The 27,745-nt window shown below is 43.3% G+C and overlaps 1 protein-coding gene across 4 annotated transcripts in view; it reads left to right on the forward strand.

Annotated features, from left to right (window-relative positions):
• CACNA1G (calcium voltage-gated channel subunit alpha1 G) overlaps positions 1–27,745 on the forward strand; it is a 492,338-nt gene that overhangs the window by 423,766 nt on the left and 40,827 nt on the right. For all 4 annotated transcript variants that reach the window (XM_053297969.1, XM_053297972.1, XM_053297970.1 and 1 more), the window contains 7 exons: positions 5,353–5,504; positions 17,167–17,276; positions 20,901–21,034; positions 21,992–22,062; positions 24,274–24,352; positions 24,460–24,581; positions 25,103–25,447. In XM_053297969.1, coding sequence (XP_053153944.1) covers positions 5,353–5,504; positions 17,167–17,276; positions 20,901–21,034; positions 21,992–22,062; positions 24,274–24,352; positions 24,460–24,581; positions 25,103–25,447 — 1,013 coding nt within the window. The remainder of the gene's footprint in view (positions 1–5,352; positions 5,505–17,166; positions 17,277–20,900; positions 21,035–21,991; positions 22,063–24,273; positions 24,353–24,459; positions 24,582–25,102; positions 25,448–27,745) is intronic.

The following is a 27,745-nucleotide window of genomic DNA, read 5'->3' on the forward strand; positions in this document are numbered from 1 at the left end:
TTTGTTTCTTTGTGTTCATGCATATTCTTTGTCCTGGGTAGGAGACCAGTCCTGACCCTTCTCTTGGGCAAGGACTAAAGGAACATCTCCTAGGACTTGTAATTTCAATATGGTTGTATAATCATCTTGATCCCATTAACATCTTAAATGTACCTTTGGTATTTAGTTACATTTGTTTTGAATACTTTGGGCTCATCCCAAATAGGCCATACTCCAAAGCAAGCTCAAAAAGAGTTTCATCGTTTGCCTCCTTTTTAGTGTCTGATGTTCAGACCAGTGCTTTGTGTTTCCTTTGTTGTTGCCTTGTAGTGGTAAAAGCATTATTAAATGTGACATAATGTTCCATGGTGTGGAAGGACAGAGAGAGACTCTTTTCTTAAAATGTCTTAAGCATGTGTGCTGTTAGGGAATCAATTATGATGTCATACTCTGCAAACTTTATGTAGCCTAATGAGTAATCCAAAGCTGAAAAACCCAGAATGTCATGACTTATCTTCACATTTTACATATCTTACGTTATGGAAATAAAATGTGCTATCTGTTCGCACTGTCTATCTGTGATGTTTACTGGTACAGAGTGGAGATTTTATTTTTGGACATGCTGTCTGTCACAGCTGGAAAACTCTCAATGGGAATAATTTAAACATTTTCCACTTTGCTTTTAAGAAATGCCATTCACTAAAAAGACTAATACAACCACTTGTTTAAATGTCAGCATTAGTTCCATGCACATCACTTTGAACTTCATATTCTCTGGACAGTTTGTAAATCCAGCTGCTTAGGGAGTGCTGCGTCCCTGACCTCTCACGTCCCCTGTATGGAGGCTCGAGGGAGTCTTCAAGCCTTTCCCGATGCAAACGTGAGGCAATGGTAGCCACTTCAGATGCCATTCAAAATGATACGTAAATGCCAACACTATTAGACAGCTGGTTCCAGCTGCCACACCAGATTGCTTCACAGCACCGTTCCAAAGAATTGGAAGAAAACCAGAGATATGCTTTGCCTGCTTCAGGCTACGTCCTGCCTCAATTGTGAATAAAAAGGTTACTCCATTAGATTGTCAATCACTATGAGGAAAATATGCTACATGTATGAGTATTATCACTCTGACATGGTATGTGTTCTGGGGGATATCCTGTCACCTTTATCGTGCTTTCTCCCTCTCCATGGTATATTAATTTTTCACCATATTTCCATGTACAGTTTCTGAGTGACCATGAGAGGGAAGATGGAATTGTCCTTAGTGGCTTCCAACTTTCTTATTAGCATGAGCATAAGAGGGTGGTTGAATAGATACCCTGTATAAATGGTTGATGTTTCACATAGAAGTGCTTCGCCAGTACCTTTAATTGCCCAGCTTCTATTTTCTGATTGGATCAATCTGAATCCAAATTAGTATGCCTCAGTCCTCCATACCGCCCTGCCCACTGCACGAAGCTCCAATAAAGCAGCTTGATTTAGAACCTGTGTTGTTTGCCCATGCCTGGTGTTTGGCTGTGAGCTTCTGTTGTTATCTCCCAGTTATCTTGCTTTCTTATCCTACCATTTTCCTCCCTCCCCTCCCCCACCGTCCCCTCTCTCTCTCACATACACACATACACATGCAGCAGTGATGCTCTCAGTGTCAGATGTGATCTTAATATTTCCAATATCTCCCTAACTAATTGTAAAGTTCTTGTTGTTCTTGACCCAGTGTGTTGTAGCAGTATTTGTGGTGTTGCATTATTTTGTGTGATGACTCATCACCTGGACTTGAACAGATGTCTGTATTTCCCAAGATGTTGGTACCTCTTATATACTTAAAAGTACAAATAATGCTGTTTCATAGTGGGGGCACGGACTTCAGGTCTAGATTTATGTACCAATATTTGGAAGCAGCCATAAATGCAGCTTCACCAGCAAAAGAAACAATGCTTTTATTCCTAAAGTATGCTCCCTGCCCACCTAAATGCAATAGCTGTTAATTTAAAGCCCACAGGAAGCATGGTGTTACTGTTTGTGGTTATTTCAAGGTAATAGCTGTAATTTCCACTAATATGCATGACCAGCATGCCGAGCATGGAAAAGCTGGTGGTTAGCAGGATTTAGAAGCCGGGTTGACAGAATTCTATTTTAATTTTATTGACAGATGATAAAATATTTTGATCACTACTATTAGTTATTATCGATCTGACTCAGATTTTAAAATTAACTAAAATGATGGAAAGTTGTTTGTCTTTGGAAAATCAAAATGGGTTTCCACCTGCAGTAGGTGTATTCCTAAGAGAAAGCTTTACAAATATAGGCTGAAGACAGATATTAACATTTTGTAGAACAATGGAGCCATCCTTTTTTTTTCAGTCCAAATGTACCTCTTTCACTCCAGGCTTGAGTGAAATGGAACAGCAAGTTTACAGCAAAAACTGGTTGTGGACAGCACCAATTGGCTGGTGCCTGTATCATCACCAAGGTACCTCCTTCCACGATCCCTAGAATAGATTTACAACTGTTTTTAATTTTTCCCTTTTTAAAAAATATGGCGAAGGGCAAATAAAAATGCAGATAAGCAGTCATGTAATGCATTTAATTATTTTTTTTAAAGGATGGTGGCTCACCTGAATATATGAGGAAGGCCAAAACCAATGGTTCTATCATTCAGTTTGATAGAATTTATCTCTCTCATGCAAATTGTGAAGAGAGGAAACTCAGTGTACACTGAGTAGGTGAAGAACCTGATGTGGCTTCTATTTAAATATTATGTCTGTCTTCACCCACAGTATACTATACAGAAAATGAGCAACCCTGCTTATAAGGTTATGCTACCACATGCTTTGTTGCTATGCAGGTAATGTTCTTCACTCTCTGTGAAAATCCCTGCTATATGTTAACACTCTCTTTTGTTATTTTGTGGGGTTTGGAATTAATCTGCCAGTCATAGTTGAACCCTTGGATTCCAGTGTAATTATTCATAAATAAATCCTCCCAAAGAAAAGGCAGAAATGGTGACATTTTCCTGCTTGAATGTGAATTATGGATAAGCATTGAACAATAAGAGATCAGAAATTAGAATGGGGTTTCTCTTTGAAATTATAACTTGGTTCATAACCAGGGCCATAACTTAATTGTATTCAAACATTTTAGTTAATTTCCTCTTCATCGTTTTGCATAATGCCATCGAGATATCTCAGTTTTTATGGAAATGTATGCAGACTTTAAGAGCTCTAATGAAAGATGCGAGTCAGCCAGCAACCAACCCATCTAGCTTCATTGTTATTGTTTTTAGAAGTGCTGAATGAATGCAGCAGCCAAATTCATCTAGTGAGCCTCTTCTTAAATATTACACCATGGCATTCAAGGTCAAGATACCTATAGACTGGCAGCTCCAAACATCAGTATTAATGTGAAGTACTGGGGCAAATTTTGGGGATCACCTGATCAAACCCTAGAGGATAAGTTGCTAAATAATCAGTCTCTCGGATTTAAAAATATCATGATGTGAGGGGGTGGGGATCTGGATGTTCATGTTGCAAAGCAGGAAATAAATGATGATGGCATAATCTGTGGCAAAGCCACACATACTTACTCAGCTGATCCTAGCTTGTAGTGGAGGAATTGGTGCCTGCTTTGTTCCCCTTCACCACGTACACCTAAAGTAATGTGGGACTTAAACCTTAAAGAGATGAACATGGACACAATTAATGCAATTGTTCCCTCTCAAAGAAATCAGCAGGGAGATAGCACAATCTCTCACCCTCAGGCGCATGATGGGTCTTTGCATGGAGGACCTGAGTCACACATTACTTCAGGTGCATGGCAGATGGAAAGGGCATGTGCCTGCTTCTCCACCAAGCAAAAGGATGAGCCAGCTTGGTAAGTGTCTAAATTGAATGTAAGATATTGCAGTTTCCAATGATCAGAGAAGCAAATTCTCTACACATTCCTTGGAAAACTGTAATCTCTAAAAATTAGCTTTTCCTCAAGGATCATGGATACCCTTTCTTCATCCTACCCAAATTTCTATTCAAAGTAATACATCAAATCCTATATTTGCTCTGTGTAGCTAAATACCGCACCATTCAATTCTCTCGGCTCAATAATGTTCATAACCAGTTGATCATCTAATTACAGGCATAATATTATACTCTGACATCTTCAAGACAGACCTTTTCATTTTATGTTGCATTATAATGCCTCTTTGAAAATTGCCCTGAATTATAGACTCAGACTTGGCATTTCCTCATTAGAGATTAGGTGAGTAAATGAGTTTATCTGCTGGAACATTCAGGGTCTAAAGAGTAAGTGTCATCCCTGATGCAGCCAAACATAGGAGACTAACAGGGACATTTGCATTTTGGCAATCATGCACAAATGGAAGAGCATTTATTTCCTAGACACAAATTCTGACTGAGCAATCACTTGCAGTATTTCATAAATTGTTTTCATAGCACTGACAACTTAGGGTTCCCATTTTCCCCCTCCTCTACCATGTACTTTGAAATGCCACAATATCACATCTGCATCTTCAAATAATTCCACTAATTTAAATCTATTTGTTCTTCTAAGTTTCCTGTTTTGTCCTTGAGATGCTGCACTGCTTGCCCACCTACTGAAATCTTCCTGCCATTCTCTGGGGATTCCTATATGTTCGCCTGTGAAATGTTACTCACAATCCCTGTTTTGGACGTAAATAAAGTATCTATCTAGCACAATCCCATTCGTGAGCTCATAGCTAAGCACAAGTCCCCAGGTTAGCAATGCCCTGTACAACAAAACATAGATCCCATAGCTATGCAAACATTTTGATATATACACACCCTCAAAATGTGGTGGGAATCCTATAAATGCCCTTGGGGAATGCTTTGCTTCTCCTGTCCAATCTCTGCATCTTGTCTCCAGTCTGCCCCAAGTTAGTCTCCCCACCAAGCTCCTCTGCTCCCCCTGGGGACTGTATGCCCCACTCAAACATGCTCCAGACCTTGTTGTGATCATAGACCACATTCTTCCGATTATAATAGCTTTTTTGGTTTTCTTTTCAGTAAATGAAAAGTGATGTGTAATATAGTTAAAAGGTAATTTTCATACTAAAAATGATCTTGGAGTCTGAAATGATTCCATGCTATACTCACCTAATCTCTAATCCTGAAAGCCTGACTGTTGCGCATGTTCCACTGCAGCTTATGAAACAGAGACCTGATTTTGTAGCCTTGCTCTGTGTTGATGATAGTAATTTATAATCCCCTTTCCCCTGCAAAAAGCTTTTTGTAGTGAACTTGACTTAATACATCAACTTGGAAGTGTTGATAGCCAATGCTGAACTGGACTTAAGACACGGAGAAATTACCTGATCTGCTTCTCCACTCTTTTCCTTTCCAGAAGCACAGTGTAAACCATACTACTCCAATTACTCTCGCTTCCGACTTCTGATTCACCAAATGTGCACCACCCATTACCTGGATTTATTCATCACAGGTGTGATTGGGCTTAATGTCATCACCATGGCCATGGAGCACTACCAGCAGCCCAAGGTAGGAGTATTGGTAGATGCTAGGGTATTTTTGGAAAAGTTACTCAATCCCCAAACAAGGAACTCGCATCTGTCTGTCTGTCTGTCTCTTTACCAGATTTGTAGACCACCCCAAACTTCTGTCACTGGCAGTTTACAACATAAAACAGATTAAGACAAAAATTGAAACATTAAAAGAATTTAAAACCACAATCAAATTTAAAAGCTTGGGTGAGGGGGAAAGTCTTTAGAAAACTTTTAAAGGAGTTTCCCATGGCGATCCACCCCTCCCCTCATCCCCTAGTGCTGCATATCAGTCATTTTTGTGCTGTTTTGAACAATTAAAGATCAGAGATGGAAAGGGCAGAATCTCGGGGCAGCAACAGAGAACAGATGAGCTGGTGGCAACAGCAGACGGACCTCTCTGGAAGATCTTAATGTGCGATGGGGCTCATGGTAATAGTATTGTATCTATTAACATGAAAACATGTTAAACAGAAATAAACACACACTAATCCCAGAGCAGATGGTACATTAGCCGACCTGGTCAAAGGCCCAGAGTCATCAAAGACCTCGAAGTAGTCAACCTCTGAGGCCCAGGGAAAAGAGGTAACAGCTGCCAGTGAAGTTGTAAAGAAGTACTCTAAGCCAAGCCTCACCCAAACACTTGTGGTGGCGGCAGCGGCAGCTCAGAGCACACTTTGGCAGCCACACTGGTGGCCACAATCTCCAGCTACTTATAATGCAATGTCCCTGCCCATGAAAGAACAGCAGGACTATTGCACTGTGCAGATGCCAAAGCATGCTTTGACTGGCACCATCACCACTGCTAAGGTAAGGACTTTAGGGAGACTTTCCTTTGCGGTGATGGCAGTGGTCCAGAGTGCACACCTGTAATGCAGTGCTCCCCACCCACCACCCACCACCACCATTGCATCCAGTGACACAACTGCAGGATTGGGAGGCAAATGCAGCGCTGGCCAATCTAACTCCCAAACGAGGTTGCACAGACCATCATCTGTCATAGGGTATCTGCATATGGTGTCTTTATCTGAGACCATATCCACATTTGCAGCGTGTCCAGGAGCGGCTGCGAGCCAGCGCTCACTGATTTCACTCTCAAACGGGACTGCGAGGCCCTGTTTGGGAGCAAAATCACACACACACACACACACACACACACACACACACACACACACCGCGTATGACATCAGATGCGGTGGGCGTATCTGGTGCTGCAAGGCCCCTGAGGGGTGGCGGCCCGGGTTCTTTGGACCCGTTTGCCCAATGGTGGCTCTGCCCCTACATCCTTTCTCCACTAAAGGCACTTGACTGAGGTCCCCCCACAGGCCAGTGCTGGCATTGGCTAAACCTGAGACTTGTTCCCACAAATTTAATATCTTGTTCTGGATGGGGATGTGAGTTGAGCCAGTATTTGGCCAGAATAGAGTAGAGTATGAATAGAGTAGAGGCATGAATCTCGCCATTCATAAAAGATGTTCTGCATTGCATAGTTAAGATTGTTGTATACTAATATCTGTCAAAATGATAATTTATTGTTCATTGCTGGAAAACCAATAAAATATTAATAATAAAAAAGGAAAGCAGGAGTGCAGGCAGAGGGGCAGAAGAGATAAAGCTGGATCCTAACACCAGAGCAGGCTCAAATGCTGCTCCAGCAAAGGCTTGGACTGGAGATTACTGTGGGTCATATAGGCTGCCAGCTACTTAAGGTGGTTGGCTCTGCCCTTTCCCCAGGGAAACTGTGAAGCTGTTCTCACATGCAGCCTAACCCAGGCTAGGGATGCCCAGCCTCGGTTAGGCTGTGCTTGAGAACCACTAGGATTGGGCCTGATCCAGGTGGGGCAGCACCACCTAGCTTGGCTTTTTAGCCTAGTTTTCAGTCGGGATTAAGGGAGTGAGTACTACTTTAACCTAGGCTTCCTGATCCTGTGTCTCCTCCGGCTGCGTCCAGTTCAAGGAGACACAGAGACAAGCACCTAGAGCGCCTGTCTCCAGGGGGAATGCCCCAATGAACAGCTCTTGGCGCATGGTGCATTGTGGGATACCCAGAGTCTGGAACGTGTTGTCCCAGCCTCCGGGGATCAGATTGTGTGGGAGCACAGTCAGCACTCCCAGCAGGGATCGTTTGCTCATCTGGGAGAAAGGTAAGGACTATGTGGCCATCCCTCCATCCTCCTGCTCCCCTGCCCACTGGCCGTGTGAATAGCTCCTGTGTCTTAAAGGGCCCTTGCCCAATTTGGTAGCCCTTGGCTCCAATGGTACTGAGAGGGCCTCAGTTCTACTACAGGTCCTCAAAAGAATCCTCTGAAGTGGAGGAAAAGGCAAAAGAAATCCTTTGGGCCATGGAGGAAGTGTTGATACAGCCCCCTTGTGCGAAGAGCTCAGGCAGATTGGGGGCATCTGAAAGAGCTCCCCAATCCACCTTCTCTTCCAAGTTCTCCATCTCATATCCAGATTTCAGTGGTTCCAAGCCTGGGGACATGACACTTTGTCAGTGAAAGCGATGTTTCCAACAGCCAAAGAACTGAGGCTTTTCAAAGACCTGTACGTAATCAAGTAACACCAATCACTTTGGAACCCACAGAAATCCACTATTTCAGTATTAAATCAAGATGTGAAATTATGTATTGCCTCTTCAGACTAATTCACATTTTTTCTCAATGTGTTAATTTTTATATAACCTTGTCAAAATAAGAGATGTTCATCAATGTGATCCTTTCTTGGATGCAGAAAATGTTTGATCACCTGGAACAGAGTGAAACTTGAAGGAACTTGAGTGCCTTCAACACTCAAAGGAACAGAAAGGAACTTGAGTGCCTTTTCATCAATAGTATTTGTATCTGTTTTTTTGAAAAGGTACAAAGTTTTCACCTGCCACCTCATAGCTTGACTTGAATCTACACATTGAAATTACTATGGATTCCCAAGGGTGGCTTCCCAGCACATGCAGATTGCAACATGTCGCTATCTGTGCACCTATAGTATGTTAATTCTTACACAGAAGTGCTTCTTATGTAGGAATTTAATAGTATGTGAAGTGGTCTTGAACATCAAAAACTCTATTTATGGAATTCATTAGAATTCCAAGACCTGGCATTTTGCAACTCTGAGAAAGGAAAACATCCTTTCATTAATTTCCAGTGGTTTTATCACCTTCACTTGCATCATCTATTTACAACAAACCTGGCTAGCCGGTCAACTGAACTGAGCATTAACTCAGTGGAAGGGTCTCCTGGCATTTAGATCTTTCCTCCCTTGTAGACTAATCTCTGTGAGAAATTCTTGCCTGTGGGATCCTTCACTAATCTTTTAAAAAGTATACTGAAGCTGTCTCCCTCCCCACATCACACAGAGGGTTTATCCCTTTCCTTTTAATTGCTGCCAAGACAAAACAGGCAAAGATGTGGAGATTATACTCCTTGCCCACTCCTGAACACTGGTTCTGTCAAGTTCTGCAAAGGCCAGTGTCAGAGAAAAACCACACATCTGCTAAAGGTTTCCCAAGGAAGGGGTCCACTGATGGCTTTTTCCTTTTGCAGATGCTATTTCTGCCACTTGCTGGTGGTGGTAAGGATTCAAGAAACCAAGCACAAGAAATATGAATGTCCCATTCACTACAGTACTCTGTTTTGGCACTGTCATTTTGGTAATGTTTTTCTTGTCACTCTGCTCCCCATTCTGCCCTGACATGCACATGCAGACACACACACACACACACACACACAGCCTGGCCACTATGACACACCATGGTAGCCTCTAGGTTAGATCAGTAGACCAATGTGTCTTAAATGGGGCTGCCTTCAAGAGACTGGAACTTCAGAACACAGCAGTAGAGCTCTTAACCAGTACAGGGTGGTGGTGATGTACGTATTTTGAAGGAGCTGTGCTGGCTACTAGTCTGTTTCCAGGTCCAGTTCAAAGTGCTAGTTTTAATCTTTAAAGTCCTAAAGGACATGGGTGTAGGGAATCTCAAGGAGTGTATTCTCTGAGCCTTCTATTCCCCCCACCTTATTATCTGCAGTGGAGGCCTGCTGCATATTCCTCACTGCATATGCATATCCGTTAAGACAAAGGGTCCTTCTCTGCTAGAGCTCATTCTCTTTGGAGATTTCCCTGGTTAATTCCCTTCTGACATTCAAAAAGCATGTCTAGAAAAGCCAGTGGAATTCTTAAGGGTTGATAAAGTGATTTTAATTTGCTGCAGTTTGCTTGCACTGCTTTTATTTTAGGTTTATAATTCTGTAAATAACATAATTTATTGATTATGTATTCCAGGTTGTATATATATCCTGCCTTGCTGTACAAATGTACAGTATATTCAAGGCAGCATACAATAGTTTAATAGATATCAGCTAAAATGCAAAGGAAAATACAAGATCATCAGAAGAATTAAAAAATCCAAGAGCAGCAGCAACATGAAACAAATAAGGAAATCCTGTCATTAAAAAATACCCACTGAAACAAAAGCAAACTCTTTAGATTGACTGGGGAGCCCACGTGTCTTATTTAAGTGTAGGGTGGTCAGGTGCACATCCCCCCCCCCCAAGAGGACAGGCATCACTTAAAAAGAGGATGAAAAGAGGACATTAATTGGCATAAAATGTGCACGTTAATAAAGCATTTGATTAGCATCAAATGCAGCAAGATTAGGGTGGGAATATCAGTATTGGGGAGGCTGATATTCAGAAAAGAGCAAGTCCCACCACTCATGAATTCTCCAACACCCACATCTGGATCTGTGATTTTAATTGTTAGAAGGACTGCACAATTTGATTCAAGAGTTAGGTTTCTGGAACTGAAACCTATCACTTTTTCTTTCTGCAATTTTTTCCACTAGTAGATTATGTACAGCATTGCAGTTATATTTACTTTGAGCCTTTGCAGGACTGAACACATCTTCTAGCACAGAAGAGGGAAAGAATATGCATTAACAAGGCAGATCTCATTAAGAATTGCAATGTGAAAGGAACTCATGCAATTCAGTTCAACTTACTGTGTCTTCATTCTGTAAGAAATATTTTTAAAATATTCTAATAGAATAATATTTGTAAAGTATGATGCCCCAGGGTTGAACAGGTACCTGGCAGCTATGTGTCTTGCCTTCTTATCAAAGCCTAAGTCTGGCCACATAAAGGCCTCAGTCTGGGCACATACAATATACATAATTTTGTATAATTCCCTTTACAAAACTACGGTGTGGCTACACTTGGAGTACTGCGTTCAATTCTGGTCACCATATCTAAAAAAGGACATTGTAGAACTGGAAAAGGTGCAGAAGAGGGCAACCAAGATCAGAGCCTAGAGCACCTTCCTTATGAAGCAAGGCTACAACACCTGGGCCTTTTTAGTTTAGAAAAAAGATGACTGTGGGGAGAGATGATAGAGGTCTATAAAATCATGCCTGGTGTAGAGAAAGTGGATAGAGAGACATGTCTCTCTCACACACATAACACTAGAGCCAGGGGTCATCCCATGAAATTGATTGCCAAGAAATTTAAGTCCAAAGAACGGAAGTACTTTTTCACACAACGCATAATCAACTTGTGTGGTGTTGGCTGCTAGTTTGGATGGCTTTAAGGGGGGGTTGGATAACTGCATGGAGGAGACGTCTATCAATGCCTACTAGTCTGAGGGTTATAGGCCACCTCCAGCCTCAGAGGCAGGATGCCTCTGAATACCAGTTGCAGGGGAGTAACAGCAGGAGAGAGGGCCTGCCCTCAGCTCCTGTCTGGAGACTTCCAGCGGCATCTGGTGGGCCACTGTGTGAAACAGGACTAGATGAGCCATGGGCCTGATCCAGCAGGGCTGTTCTTACATTCTTATGTTCAGAGTATTAAAGAGGGACCATGTGGGGAGGTTTGTCAACACTTGTCTCCCCTGGTGTTGCAGTTGCTCTTTCACTTGCTCTTTGCAAGGTTCCGCCCAGGCATCCCAGGACCTATCAGTCCTCCATGACTCTCATAATTGGCCCATTGTGTAAAATAGCTCTCTGCAGCTCCTTCAAGTCTAACAAAAGACTGAGATCCCATCTCGCAAAATCTTGGGCACCATCAAGATCTCACTCCGGCTTGTTGTCTCCTGATTCTCCCCATCTTCAGGAACAATGCCAGTATACATTAAAAAAAAAAAAATTAAGACACCCAGCTGCCCTCCCAAATCCTTGACAGCTTTGTTAATTCTGGACAGCCCTTTGAAACAGAGGACTGTCAAGGATAAAATAAGGCACCTGGACACCCTATTTATGTGAACTATAAAAATTATCATCATTGTTCATCTCAGGATCAAATCCTGAAATCTTTAGCCCTGAATCTTACCACATTAGATGACTGTCCAATCTATTCTACAGCCCAGTGGGTTTATTATTCAACAAGATTAAAAACCTCTCTTTATTTCCACTGTGGTGACTCAGCATTTTGGCAGGTCCCTGGTATATTAGCATGCCAAACTCCTGTATTTAGGATCACATTCAAATTATAATAACAACCGCTTACAATGATCTGCCAAATCACTTGCTTATGACAGTTAGATGGAAATGGCTGCCAATTTGTGTTACTGTACTTATTTTTATTCAGTTCCACTTTGAGAAGGAATTAATGCAATGCAAAAGCAAAGGTGAAGCCGTCATTGAAGCTAGATAGTACTTGAATGTCTATTGTGAAACAATTAAAAATAGAGAAGGAGAAAACACCTTGTTTAAAGTGGGAGTGCATAAGCTAAGGTGCAGGTTCATCTTGTAAATATTGTGGGAAGCTTGTTATATGATGTAACATATAATAAATAAATAAATGTAAGTGCTATGATCCAAGTACTTTGTGCTGAAATGTCATTAGCTGTGTTCTGAACTGTGTCTGGCATCAATAATTGTTCAATGGCATGTGCTTATTATGAACCAGAGGAGCACAGCCTTATTGTTGTTGCTATTATACCGAAGCCTTTTAGCTAATTCTACCAGCCTTGGTATGTCATTAGATTGTAATGGTTTCCCAGGAAAACAACATGTCCTGCTGACATGGCTCGTCCCAGGCAGTGGTCTTTAGCTGCTAACACAACAATTGGTTCTGGACTGAGCACAGCTTCTGGATAAGAGGAAGCAAAATTCATCCCACTTAATAAACTGCCAAAATAGGAAACGGAGTTTCATAAATATGTTTGCATCTCCAAAAAGTGCCCCTGTTTCAGCAGTCCTTCTTGCAGGGTGGGGAGAGGATGTGAAGTTGCAAATGAGAAAAGGGGACACATCAGTCCATTGCCACAAGAAGTCCTTAACATTTCTAGTTTTGTGGCACTGTGCTAATGGGCCTTGAAAACCAAGAGCAGCAAGACAGGCACCAAATCCATCTAAGGAGCAAGGCAGCACCACATTTTGGTGAGCCTTTGGGCAAAGCTACACACACACAAACACACCCTAGGGTACAAAACTTGGTGCTCCTGCTCTAGGAAACTGCCTTAGTTGCCTATATGGAGGGGCCAGCCCTGCACATGGAGAAGGCATATTAGGATATGTCTCTGGCCCTCTGCCTAATGGAATGACAAAGAAGAAAGGTTGAGAATTATTGGCTTAGGAAAGCAGAAAGTCATTATAGCAGCAAAACATACAGTCATCAAATTTCTGAGTTGCCTTTTGTTTCTTGCCAATAAGAAAGCAAAGAGGAGCCAGAGGAACCTAAGAACATGGCCAGGTCGTTTGAGGCCATGACTTTCTGAAATTGGAGTCAAGCATTAGGACCTGTATAGACAATCATTCTGTGCATCAGACCCCATCACTCTGGGCTATGTGCTATGCCATTATGCTCCTCTCAGTCTTAAGGTACCATAAGCTGAATTTAGGCAGCTTCTAGCCATCGGCTATGATTGTTCATGGTTGCAAGATGAGAGCTAGGATCTGGGAACAGGAACAGGTTGTGGCCCTGGAGAACTGCTAATTCAGTAAAGACCCAGTAACTGCTAATTCAGACAGAGGCAATTAGGAGCATAGTCAGGAGAAAACTAACTTCTGTGGGCCAAAGAGGAAAGAACAGAGAAAACTGAAAAGCAGAATATTTATGGGTGGGAGGGGACCGAAGAGCAGCAAGAACTCAGTGCATGAACCAAGAGGTCCCAACCTCAATGCAATTTGGCACTTTCTGTTTCCAACTGAATGTGACCATTTGGATGGTGATCAATGTCAAGCAAATCGGCTTGCTGTGAGAAGGTGCTGAAGAAGAGCATCTCCCACTAAGTGAATCATAGACCTGCCACCCAAATGACAGTTTTCAAATGGAAACCAGAAATGATGGCTCTGAGCCAGTTTATAATTTCCCCCCCTTCATTCTAAAGCAAGAGTAATGAAGTAAAAAGTGTAGCAGAGGCTTGAGAATCAAAGAGACTTCAGATTCTCCTGAAAATATTTATACTTATCAGGGATCATTTTGCTTGCTAGCCTGAAGGGCAGGGTCATGCACAGTGGGAGTATCACAACAGAGTGTACTCTAAGCAGAGTATATTCTAAGCTCCCCTCTCCCCATTACGCAAGCAACCAATGGCACACCACCTATCCCCTGTTCCTGGACTTTTTGTGACCAAAAGAAAGAGACCAGGAAGTGGAAATAGAAAATGGGAAATATTTATTTTCTGTGTTTGTCCTGTGCTGCTATTTAAGAGTTTTAAATATGCATATAGTTGCTGAAATGATACACAGTGTACTGCAGGTGGTTCTGAGCCACCCACACTGCTGCGGGTATCTAAAACAAAAACCAGTGCTGTTGCTGTTGTGCAAAACCACGCCTGTGCTAATAGGCAAAACTGCACAGTTGTGCTTGTGCAATGTTATGGCCATTGGAAATAATGGCCATAGCATCATTCAAGTGCGATTGTGCAGTTTTATTGTATGCATTAGTGCAAGGCTGCTCATAAGAACAGCCTTGCTGGATCAGGCCTAAGACCCATCTAGTCCAGCATCCTGTTTCGCACAGTGGCCCACCACATGCCGCTGGAAGCCTCAGACAGGAGTTGAGGGCGTGCCCTCTCTCCTGCTGTTAATCCCCCGCAACTGGTACGCAGAGGCATCTTGCCTCTGATGCAGGAGGTGGCCAATAGCCAGACTAGTAGCTGTCGATAGACCTCTCCTCTTGTGCAACAGCATCAGCAGAGTGTGAGGTCAGAGAGCTGGGCCCCCTCTGACAGCCTGGCTGAGACCAGCTAGAATCTGGCTCCTCCCTTCTAAGAACTGGGTCCATCGGTCACCATTCATCTGCAGCCAGCCTGCCTGCCAGGCATATTAGAGGGCTGTGCACACTCCCGTTAGCCGATCGTGTCAGTTAAAAATAAGGTAGGAGGCACCATCTGTAATCACATGCTTAGCAGCGACTGGGTTGGAGGGCTTTTCGCTCTACCTCATTCAGCAGCTGGGTAAGAGGGAGCCCTCTGAGACAGTTGATGCTTGACACACAGTTGATACTTTACACACAATTGATGAGGCCACAGACCTTATTTTTAACTGACAGACACAGCACAGCTCCCAAAGAAGGGTAGGAGGCATCTCCTACCCTATTCCTCATCTTGTGAACTGCTCTAGCAAGTGCTGTTGTTACAAGGGGGCACTGTTGTGCCCCTTTGGGGACTTCTTAGGCTGCAGTTATAAAGCAGAGTGTTCCCCAGAAAGTCACAATCACAGGCTTAAGATCCAAATAAAATGTATCTTATTGCATACAAAGTGGAGGCTGTGTAGGATGTGATAGAATATGCAGAACATCCCCACATGATACAGAACATGTAAGATGTACACATGTCTGGGAGCTAATACTTGACCTCTGCTATGCTAACTATTTAAATGTATATGCTATACTAAGGAGTGGGGGAAGGTAAGAGAGTGAAGGATGTGAAGGGAGAGATTGAGATGTGAGTAAGATTGGGCACAAAAGGAAGGTAGGGTCGGTGAAAAGATCTGGAGACAGAGGGAGCAGAGGGAACTGGGAGACAGGTCCGACTGAGTTTGGGTACCGAAAGTGGCTTGGGTTGGTCAGGAGGACTGGAGAGGGAAAGATGAAAGAAGGAGAGAAGAGCCGAGCAAGTTCGGGAAAGGTGTGTGTCTTGGGTTGATCCAGAGGACCGGAGAAATGTGTGGAGGACAGAGCATGATCAATCTGAACCACTTTTGGGGAGGAAGGTTGACTAGGTCAGTCTGAGAGAACTGGAGAAAATGATGGTTCCTGTGTCACCAGGGGCCAGCTACAGGGAAATGAATGTTAGTATTGAAACTACAGGAAACTAAACTAGTAACCATGGTGTGGGAATTCCTATGACTAGAGTCACTGGAATCAAAAGGGATACCTGATCGATACCCCGGCTTGGAAAACTGGGTGTAATTCATTCCCCGAGCAGGCAGTAAAAGCCTGGGAGAGCCCTTTGGCACACACTCTCATGATAGAGTGGTCTGAAGGAGAAGCCCATCTATTTTCTGTGCAGTGCCAAGACTTAAGTGGGTTGTTTCTCCTAATGGACTTACTTCTCACGAGTCTGTGGTCTTTGGGTGGACCTACAGGTCAAGGTTCCTAAGAGGGCTCTCTTTTTATTCTGGGGAGGAGTTGACCATCCTCCCCATGGTGAAATGTGATATAGCCCTTTCTCAGCTTTGTGATGAAAAATAGATCTAAAACCCTTCTAGCCTAGCTAGTTGGTACTATGCACATTCATACAAACACACAGGATGGGATGCAGGGACTGGGGGTGAAAAATAGAAAACTCCCAGGAGCGTAGGAAGGAGCAAGATACCTGTACGATCTCTTGGCAGGGATTTTATAGGGTAAAAAGACACTAAAACAGCCCTTCTTTAGGTTAATTTTTAATGAGGATGGTCTTCAATTAAAAACAATAGAACAGTGGATGCAAATGGGCTAGACTGAATGGTAGGATTTTCTCGGGAGCCAAATGTTGAATTTACAGATCTGAGAGGTTTGTTGATTCAAAGGCCTATGCAGATTCAGGAAGAACTGGGTGGTTTAACACCCAGATGCAAGAATGAGGACATGCAGAAAAACAAACAGAGTCATGGATGTCTGTTTTGGGGTCTCAGGAAGAATGCTTCAGGGCCATATGAAGAGTCTATTTTCAGGATGTTGAGGAGCCTTTTACAGACTCCTATGAGGATAGGCTGCTTCCTTCCATGCTTGACTTCCTAGGCTGCCCTTAGCCTTTTCATGGACACTAGCTCTCAAGCACAGGTCAAGCCAGACTAGGTACTTTTGTTTGAGAGTCGAGTAGGGTGTGGAGACAATGCCATTTCTGGACCCCATAACACTATAAGAACCAAGCCTTTTATCTGGTGTTAAAGGCAGCGTTGATTCATTAGTACAGGATTCCATTATCTCATATGGCATAAAATCCATCCAGGTTCAGGAACCCAGCTCTGGTCCAACTGTGAATTATCTCAATTGTAGAGATATCTTGGAGGATGACAAAGCCTGACTTTTGCCATTATGAGCTTCACTCTGGACAGAAACAATAATTCTTGTGTCAAGACTACACCGGTGTGTGACAGACCTGCATCCCTACCTCCTCTGCATTCTGGTTTGATATATTTTTTTCTCAATAAAGAGAGGATGGGTCCTGGTGCAGAAAGGTAGATAATTGCAGCCACGCCCTCTTTAAGTAACTGGAATAACCCCAAAGTCTCTTTGTTTCAGGTTCTCGATGAAGCACTGAAGATCTGCAATTACATCTTCACTATAATATTTGTCATGGAATCTGTTTTCAAGTTGACTGCATTTGGGTTTCGTCGGTTCTTTCAAGACAGGTAATGAATTAATAAAACACCAGCTGAATCCATGCAGAGCATCTGCGCGCTAGTACTTGATTGCTCCCCTCACCCCCTGCCACAGCACCCCTACCTCAGAGATCTCTCCACCCTCACCTGAGCCGCACTCCTGCTCCTCCTCCTCCTCCATCCGGTTGCCACCATCCCCCTCACCTCTCTTGATCGCAGCTGCAGCGTTGCTGGCATCTATTGGCCAAGCTACAGCCCACTCAACCCTGCTCCTGCTCCTCTCCACAGGAACAGCAGCACCAGCAGTTAACCAGGCCCTTCCTTGCTGCCGCCACCGCCATGGCTGTGGTCATTCTCCTCAGGCTGCTGACAGGCCAAGGCCCATCCCTTGCCTGCCTCCCTGCCTCCCTCTGCCAGTGGTCTCGGTCACCCCAAACAGCAGCAGTGGTTGACTGGGCCCTTCCTTCCTGCCAATAGGCACCGCCATGGTCACTCATTCCCCTCAGGCCGCTGACAGGCTCAGGCCCGTCCCTCACCTTTCTTCTTTCTTTCTTCCCCTCCCTTCTTTTTCTCCCTCTTCCTCGTTCTCTCTCTCTCCCCCTTCCTGAGTTAACAGATCTTGTTCATCTTGTTTCCTCATCAAAGTCACACAGTGACAGCCTCCTTCTCCTGAAGGGGCTCTTTCCTCCCTCACCACCCCTCTCTTTGCAGACCCCTACCCACTATCCTTTTATAGAGAGAGATTCCTCTCCTCTACAGTCAAGAACATCTTCCGACCAGTAACAGTTGCATTCCAACTGACCTTAACCATCACAGGCTCCTCCTCCCTATGTGCATATGGAATCCCCACTGCCCAATCACCACTGTGCTTCTGCTCACAAACTCTCGTGAGATCTGCCACACACGGGATTAGCCACGGATACACCTTAGAAAAGGTCACCTAATGGCGCAGCAGGGAAATGCTTGACTAACAAGCAGAAGGTTGCCGGTTTGAATCCCCTCTGGTACTATATCGGGCAGCAGCAATATAGGAAGATGCTGAAAGGCATCATCTCATACTGTGCAGGAGGAGACAATGGTAAACTCCTCTTGTATTCTAACAAAGCAAACCACAGGGCTCTGTGGGTGCCAGGAGTCAAAATCGACTTGACGGCACACTTTACCTTAAAGAAGTATAGATAGATAGATTGTTGGGTGAGAGAGCAGTCTATCATAAGGTTCCAATGCCTCTGTTGTAGTTCTGTATTGTGGCAAATATAGATACATAGTTGACAAAATAGGACTCTGGTCACATCCCAGCAGTTAGAGGACAAAGGGGTCATTCACTCAAGCAAAACCTGTGTCCTACCCAGGTTTAGAAGCTGTGTGTGCTCCCAGTTTTCAGCTGTGTGGGTGCAAAGAACTAGCTAAGAAGAGGGAAAAGTAATTGTGTGGAAGCAAGGTAGGAGGAAAACCTGGGTAGCTTTTCCTCCTACCTTGCTTCCACACAATCACTTTCACCTTCTCCTGCCTAGTTGTTGGCACCCACACAACTGAAAATTGGGAGCATACCTGGGTAGACCACAGTTTTAGCTTGTGTGAATGACTTCAATATGTTAATCCTAGCTAGAAATAATTATACCCAGAAATGGCCAAAGAAATGTTGGTCCCTGTAGCTGAAAATCCAAATGGTGTTGTCTCCCATATTGATAAAAATATAATAATAAATTAGCATGTTAATGGTGTCCCAACATCTCCCACCTGAGGTGAGCCACATCACTACCCTACATAATGGTAGGCCTGGGCATATTAGAGCAAAAACTGTATCTGTGTAATCATGAGCTATATTATAGAGAAAGGGAATGTGGAATCAAATAGGCAAGATACACAGAATGTTAAGCGTGCTTATGTCCTGTAGAAACCAGCTGAACTAGTTGTGTCTGTGGAACTGTTCCCATCTCTTTAAAGTTGGTATCTAACCTCTCTGCTGCTTCAGCTCCACACAGGCAGTAGACCTCATCCCTGAACAGAAAATTAACACAGCAAGGAGCAAGCTACATTAGAACCTTTCTCTCTGATGTAGTATAATCCCTTCTTGCAGGGATTAATTTTTTAAGGAGAAGCATTTTTTAAAAAGGCATCCCAAACTGGCCACCTGAGATAGAAAAGCCCATTCTACTGTCTTATTCTTCTTAATGTGTAGTCCAGGTCTCAGCCAGTGAAATATAGAGGTTGTTCTCACGACCAAAGCAAGGTGGACTACGGGGAAGGCAGAATCCTACCTACCTTCCCCCAGATGATTGGTGCCTACTCAGGGTTCTGCCACTCATGTACCCACATGACTGGCACAGCAGCAGACTCCCAAAATGGGATCGGGCAGAGGAAGTCCTCCGGTATCCCACAAAGCATCACACAAGAAGCAGAGAGGCAGACCATAGCAGTGCAAGAACACTCCTCTCCCTTGCCTCACTGTACTCTGGACTCTAGGGCTGCCAGTCCGGCAGCCATTTTAACCCCAGTGGTGATCCAGATGTTCACAGAGTGGGGTAGAAGAAGCCCCGTTTTCCTCCACTTTGTACCTGGGTAGCAGATCTGGGCTACCCATCTCTGGAGCAGCTGGGTCAGGAGGCCTCCCAGTGACTCAGATGACATGAGCTACCGGGGTTAACTCTCTCCTACCCAGGTAGCCTGTATCATGAGACTGAGCTCATTGCATTTCCTTGTCTCTGGGTTTTACAGCTTTAACACTTGTGCATACTCCTGTAACCTTGTATCAGCCATACGCTGTAGGTTGATTCCCTCTGGTTGTCGACAGATTTGTAATTTCAAACATTACATTCCAAGGTGTGATGCTTTTGAGGTGCCCTTCTGTCTCAAACTGGTACATTCACTTGCAGGAAAGTGGCGGGGATGGGGCAGCAGCAATATATTTTTGTGTGAATATGAGGTCACACTGGAAACAGAGAGTACAACTGGGTCTGGATATAGTTATTTAACATAATTTAATGAGCTCAGTAGACTACAAAGAACACACACACACACGGAATAAATCTAGATGTTGATGCAGTTAACATTGCATCCCTACCTTGCCTTCCTTTTTTATCTTGTTCCTTATTAAATATAAAAAGCATGAAGTTATGCAAAGCAAAACATTCCTGCTATGTCTCAACAAATGTCATATGGCATCCTGTTCTCCCTTTCTATTTGATCTCTTTAGCTTTTCTAGGGAACCTCAGGATAATCCTAAAATCCTTCCTTCTGTCTTGCCTTGTAATAGAGACTGGGCCTTGGGACAAAGTGTTTTTTGTTGTTTGTTGTTTGCTTTGGAAAGTTTCTTCCTCAGTTCAGCAGAGCTGTACTTGGAAATTTAGCTTACATAAAACATTTTTTTTAAAACCAACATTGGCTTTCTTTTATCATCTGGGTTGCCCTGAACATTAATTCAATTTTGGGCTTGTCATCTCCGTTCCTGTCTGTGGTGTCTTCAGACTTGGCTAACTATGTAATCTAATAATAAATCTTTTATTTAAATAATCTCAAAAATTGCTCGTGGTGGATTTGTAGAATCATGAGTGCAAGAATGACTGGAATGAATGGAATGTCTTTGTCACACAAGCACCCCTCACTGAAAATATTTGAACAGATTTTTCCATTTGATTCTTGTGTCGCCTTCAGATGGAACCAATTAGACCTGGCAATAGTGCTATTGTCCATCATGGGAATCACACTAGAAGAGATTGAGGTGAATGCATCACTACCCATCAACCCCACCATTATTCGTATCATGAGGGTCCTGAGGATTGCTCGAGGTCAGTGTCCCATTGTCCCTGGGGTATTGCATCTAGCCCCCGAAGAACTGTTCATTCATGGCACAGTAGATGTCCCATGCAGCATGGGTGTACCCCAGCTTAAACTCTCTGTCTGATGATGATGATGTTGATGATGATGATAATTAACAATACTAATATCAGTGCACTTTGTCATGCTGTTATCTGGTTAATAACCTAAACCTATCAATGTTTAATCTGAAGCATATTTTCATCCCTGCTGTGGCCAGTTGTAGTGTGGCAAGCATTCATATAATGAAGGATTGGGATTGTTTGGTCCTCAAGCACTCCAGATGAACTTTTGCCATCTGTATTCCCAATGAAGGGAGTTGTAGATGGTGTTAGTTGTTCCAAGCAGCAAAGTATTAAAGGAGTTTTGTTACAGAACAACTAGAGCTGCTAGCATTAGTTCTTAGGTTAGAAAGTCCTTCCCTCTGAAAGCCACAAGTTCACTCCCTCAGTGCATCCTGAATTTAGAATCAAAGAACAAGAAGTTCTCCCCCCGCCCCAGTTTTGCTACTGCTGAAATCAAAGGGGATACACTTGTCTTCATCATTCTTTAACTCAAAGCTAACAGTCTACATATCAGATAGATTTCTGACCTTTCCAAACCAGTTTGCTTTACTCAGTAGCAGCAGTCATCACTGCCAGGAGAAAAGGTCACTTGTGCATGTCTGGCAAAGTGTCAGCAGCACCCAATTTATTGAGTGAAAGAGATGGGGTTTCATTCTTGAAGCCCTTGGGCAAATGTTTATATTCACGGGATTTAACTGCTGCTTCCTGACTACACCAACCCCAGGGTGGTCTCTGTGATATGTGCTTGTATTTTCACCTCCAATGTAAGATGCTTAGGAAATCAGCCACTGCTTTTAAAATGCATGTTTCATTTGTACATACTAGTTCTGTGGCAAATATATAATGAACATTTCATTTATGCAGTGTTGAAATTGCTGAAGATGGCTATAGGAATGAGAGCACTGCTGGACACCGTCATGCAAGCACTGCCTCAGGTAACCTATGGCTTATCCCAAATATCTTAGCTAGTTTTATCTTATTTCCATATTGTCTTGAGAAATCTATGTGGTTTTTGCATCTGTACCGTGTGTGCATGTGCACGCACGCATGTGGATACTGTCATGGACTGAGTGAGAGAACTATTTTCACCTTCTAATAGTTGTGTGTGTCCAGATCAAATCAGAATCCTGTCCTGGTTCAATTCAGTTTGTCCTCTGCTGTCCTTGCTAGTCTGTGCACTCTTCATACGTTTGAAGCTTATGCGTGCTTCATACTCTCAAGATTATGGACTTTTTAAAAATAGGGCTAAACATATGCACAGACATATTCAGGGTTGTGTACCCTCCTCCTGACACAAACAATAACTTAATGCAATGAGCAACCCACCCACCCTCAAAAAGAGGAAGAAAAGGGGAAACTTTGAGACACCCCCATAGGGTTGAAAAATAGCTAGAATTGTGCAAGGTCAGAATCAATCCACCCCAACCCTAAAAAAAGAAAATAATAAATGAAAGTAGCTAGCTGGCTATGGAAATCAGTTTAAAAACAATGAAACACAAAAGCTTGTGTTAATGAAGTAAAAGGGGTGGAAGGAGGGATAGAAATAACATAACATTTGTTCAAACATGAGCAAAATACATTATGGGAAAGTTAGTACCAGTTTAATGAGGAACTAAAGCCCTGTTCAGTTATGATTCTGGGTGCAATGCACCCAAGGAGAAGAGAAATGAGAGCATACTGACTAGCCACACCCTTCTGCTGATGTGCGCCATGATCATGCCCCTTGCTCTCTTCATGTTCAGCACTGATCTGCAGAGGCAAGCACTGAACTTGGGGAGAGTTCCTTCCTGCATTCTGAAACCCTTGCCAGTCAGCATTCTAGAATGAGAAGAAGAGAAACTCTTCCCAAGTTCAGCATTTGCCTCTGCAAACAAGCGCGGAATATGGAGAAAGTAGGGGAGGGTGCAGAATGGCAAGACTAGCTGGCAAACTCTTGTTCCCCAGGTACACTGTACCCAGATTCATAATGAGAGCTTAATTTTCACATGAAAAGAATCCAAAGTGGTAGCTAATTAGTAAAGGTCACACAGTGCATTGCTGAATGGGCAACCCATTTGTTGTGCTTCCAAGTACCAATCACGCAAAATCAAATGGTCTAGAATTATCCTAAGTTTGGAATTGAAGGAAACTATGTAATAGAGGCCTGAATCTTTCAGTTGTTAACTGCTTTCCTCTGAATAGTAGGACAGGAATTTATTTATTTATTTTAAAAGAGGCAATCCAGCAGCCCAAACACTAGTTCTCCAGACATTAAATATCATACCAATTGATCTGCCCTGGAATGCCAATGCAGTGTTATTGACAAAATGGCACAATCTATGAGACTATGCTTGTGCAACATATGCTACACAATATCCTAAGGCCACAGTCGACAGTCCTAGACAGGACTGTGTATGGGGTAAAAAAAGTCAACTTTTTGCATCGTATTTTTGGGATAGCATTGAGTTCACAATAAAGCCTTGCAAAAAACTTGTGGTTAAAGCATGCTAGGGATATGCATGGAACTGGCTGGACTAGTTCAGTTTGAGTCTGAACTGGACCCGGATTGGGCCAGTTCGGTCCGGCACCCCCTCGAACCTCCCCAGTTCAGTTTGGCAGATTCATCCCAGGCCACGCAGAGGCCCATTGCACGGATGCAGCGGCCTCCAAAATGGCCACTGTGCCAAGGGGGAAGGCCGAAGAGTGGCTGAATGGCCAATTAGGCGCATGAGGGAGGCTGGCGGGGCGAGGGGGAACCTTCACTGACACACACACACACACACCCTATCACCTTGAACAACTCCCCCAGAGGAGGTAAATGCTTAAATTTATTTTTTAAATTGTGAACCCCCAGTGGGGTTCAGTCCGAAATTGGACCAAACGGGGGTGGTTTTGTTCAACCCCAAACGGTCGAACCGAACCAGTTCGACATCGAACACGTTCAACGTGTTTGAACCTGTTTGCACATCCCTAAAGCCTGCTGTGTGGAGAACTTCCTGGCATTGTAAATCTTTGGACTGAGCTAATAGTAAAGCTAATGAAGAAAAGCAGATAAAACAAAAAAAGACAATAAAGACAAATATGGGATGTTCTCCATAATGAGGGGTTACGTGAGCAACACAAATCTGTGAATATTTTATTTTCTTCACTTTCTTTTCTCTTTACAGGTGGGGAATCTTGGTCTTCTCTTCATGTTGTTGTTTTTCATATTTGCAGCTCTTGGGGTGGAGCTGTTTGGAGACCTTGGTAAGTTATCTGCTCCATTTGTTGCATAGAATTGGATGAGGCAGTGTAAAGTAGCTGTTCTTGAAGGAAATATGTGACTGAATCTTTATTTTTGGTTGGTCACACAGAATGTGATGCTACTCACCCCTGTGAGGGCTTAGGGCGCCATGCAACTTTTCGCAACTTTGGGATGGCCTTTCTCACACTCTTTCGCGTATCCACAGGAGACAATTGGAATGGGATAATGAAGGTAACATCTTCATCAGAATACCATTACTGTTATGGTGTTCATTAGTACCTAGAATTTCTTGCAGAGGTTGTAGCTTCCTCAGTATGGATCAAGCCCACCCTTCTGCTTCCTCTGGGTCAATGTAAGTTGCAACCATTGAAAAGGCTCTGAACTCTGCAGTCCCCATGATACTGTGTGACTCTGAATGTGTTGCACATGTGTGCAAGTTAGTATCCTTTGCAAAGGCTGTGTCAGCATGTGCTAAGGGGGACGTTCTAGGAAGGCTTAACATGGCAAAGGGGATCTACCAGATGTAGGTCAGTAGGTTCTAAAAATTCCAAACAATCCAGTTTCATCACTGCAGGGGAGGCATTGACCTGCAGAAATTCTACAGTGGAGTTTTGTCCACCTTTAGTAACAATCCATTGGGGACTGAGTCTGGAAACAGAGCAGTCCACACTAAAAACTGAAGTGGATAGTTGCCAAAACCTCTATCATAGACCACAGCCATTTCAGCCCTCCCCCCCACCTTCTGTTCCCAGGACACTCTGCGAGACTGTGATGAGGAATCCACGTGTTACAACACAGTCATCTCGCCGATCTACTTCGTCTCTTTTGTGCTGACAGCCCAGTTTGTCCTGGTGAATGTGGTGATTGCTGTGCTCATGAAGCACCTGGAGGAAAGCAACAAGGAAGCTAAAGAGGAAGCAGAGCTGGAACTGGAACTGGAGCTGGAAATGAAAACAATCGCCCCAGGACAGCACCCACCCTCAGACCCCTTCATGTGGACAGGCAGTAACACAGGAGAAAGGGCCGAGAGCGCTGGAGGATGTGCCAATCCCATGCAAATCAAAGTGGATTCTCAGCTCTCATTGGTTCACCCTATGGTGAGAATCTCAGGTGGTGGGTGAAGTGGAAAGGGACTTCTATTTTTCTCAGTTAGCATATGTACAAATTCCATATCGTTATTCTTGTTCTTATTCTTATTATATTGCGGAGTTGTATTCCTTTTCCTCTGTGAATTGCATGTTTGTATATGATCAGCTGTTCAGATAAGAGCCACCCTCCTCCTGCAACCACAGCTGGTCAATTAACCTCCCCCAGTTATTCTTTACTCATGGTAAACTGCTTGGAGGACAGTCACTGCCCTTTCATTCTGCCATTTAATACTGCTGTGTGTATTCATTTATAAATAATGTAACCATCAGGGATGTATAACCAAAAGCAGCACATAAGCAGGTGAAGAAGAGAAAAACAATTGGCTATATCATCGGCTGTTTGAGAGTTTTAAAAATCTGCTTTTCTTTTCATCACAATGGGAACAGTGTATCCATTTTTGTTCCATTTTTGTATTGCTCCTTTTGCCAATATTGAAAATTGAACAAACACACACCACAACCACAACCACCCTTGGAAATAGTCTCTATTGAAAACAGTTTGCAAATTATCCCTTGAAATCTTTTTCACCTTTTCTTTCAATAATAGTCTATATATATATTCCAAATGCTGTTTGAATATATAATGGAAAGGAATACAGCTCCCATGATGCAAAGTCATGAGATCAGCATGCTTATTTGCCTGCACATTCCTTAAAGTGTATGTATGCACTGTGCTCATTAGGTTATAACTGTGGGGATTCATGTCACCATACACATTGGCTCCTGCCTATTTAGGAAGTACTGCTTTTAAATGATCACTCATCATGTTGCTTTAGAAGCTTTATGCAATGTGCTGTATTAATATTTAGCTGTAAGCAGTTGGGCCAACATTTCTGAAGTTTGGAGCCTCACATTTAGAACTTGGGGTAAAATTTTCAAAAGCTCTTAGACATTCTGAGCCCTGTTTGCAGAAGTATTCTGAGTACTAAAGAGTTGAAGGCTGCAATCCTAAACTCATTTACCAGGGATTAAGTTCCATTGAATTTAATGGGATTTACTTCTAAACATGCATAGGATTCTACTGCATAGTTGCAGTCCTATGCACACTTATCTGGGAATAACCGCTACTGAACACAGTGGTACTTACTTCTGAGTAAACATGCATAGAATTGGGCTGTTGATCATTTCTCAATCCTCAAAGCTTAATAACTCTCATGGGAAGTCAAAAGAAACTAGGTATACCTAACGTGTGTGTGTATGTGTGTGTGTGTGTGTGTGTGTGTACATATACACACACATATGTACACACAGATACCTAGTTTCTTTTGACTTTACATGTTTGGATTTAAACTGGGCTAGAACCACTGGAATCAGCTGGTCCGTGGACTGCAGCATAAGACTCTGGCAGTTGAAAAATGTAAATGAAATCCTAACTGTTGCTAGTGCTTTGAGGGTGGGACTGTCAGGTTTCAGTACTGAAACAACTCATGCTGATTAGTCCCCTCCATAAGAACAGCCCTGCTGGATAGGCCCAAGGCCTATAAGGTCCAGCATCTTGTTTCACACAGTGGCCCACCAGATGCCTCTGGGGAGTCCACAAGCAAGAGGTGAGGGCATGTCCTCTCTCTTGCTGTTGCTCCTCTGCAACTGGTATTTAGAGACATTGTGCCTTTGAGGCTGGAGGTGGCCCATAGACACCAGACTAGTAGGCATTGTTAGACCTGTCCTCCATGAATTTGTCTATAAAAACACCATTCACCTTAATGGAGAAAGGTTAATAACCTAATCCAAGGGTTCTCAAACTTTTGTCTCTGGTTGTTGAACTACAGCTCCCATCATCCCCAGCTGAAGGTCATTGGGAATCTGGGAACCATTGATTTAAGGGCACCTAGATGGGAGGTTTCCTACTCTAACACTTACTGATTCATATGTTAGGGAACAACCTGTAGAGTAGGGGCGCTATGCTTAAATTGATGATGGGAATTGATGATGGGAGTTGTAGTCCTGGCTTCTCCAAGAAAGGACTGAGAGAGATTCCTGCCTGCAACCTTGGAGAAGCCGGAGCCAGTCTGTGTAGACAAAACTGAGCTAGATAGACCAATGGTCTGACTCAGTATATGGCAGCTTCCTATGTTCCTATGACACAAGTTGGAAGACCTATATTAGGCTGATTTCAGACATCACCCCTAACAATGTCATGATAAATCAACCTCTGATTCTTCTTGTTCAGACCTCCTTTTAATTTGATAGCAACATCATTGTGATCTGCAGCTACAGAAGCTAAAGCAGCAGTCAGACAGTAGTGAT

This window comes from Hemicordylus capensis, chromosome 2 (assembly GCF_027244095.1).
Source record: "Hemicordylus capensis ecotype Gifberg chromosome 2, rHemCap1.1.pri, whole genome shotgun sequence".
Classification (NCBI taxonomy): domain Eukaryota; kingdom Metazoa; phylum Chordata; class Lepidosauria; order Squamata; family Cordylidae; genus Hemicordylus; species Hemicordylus capensis.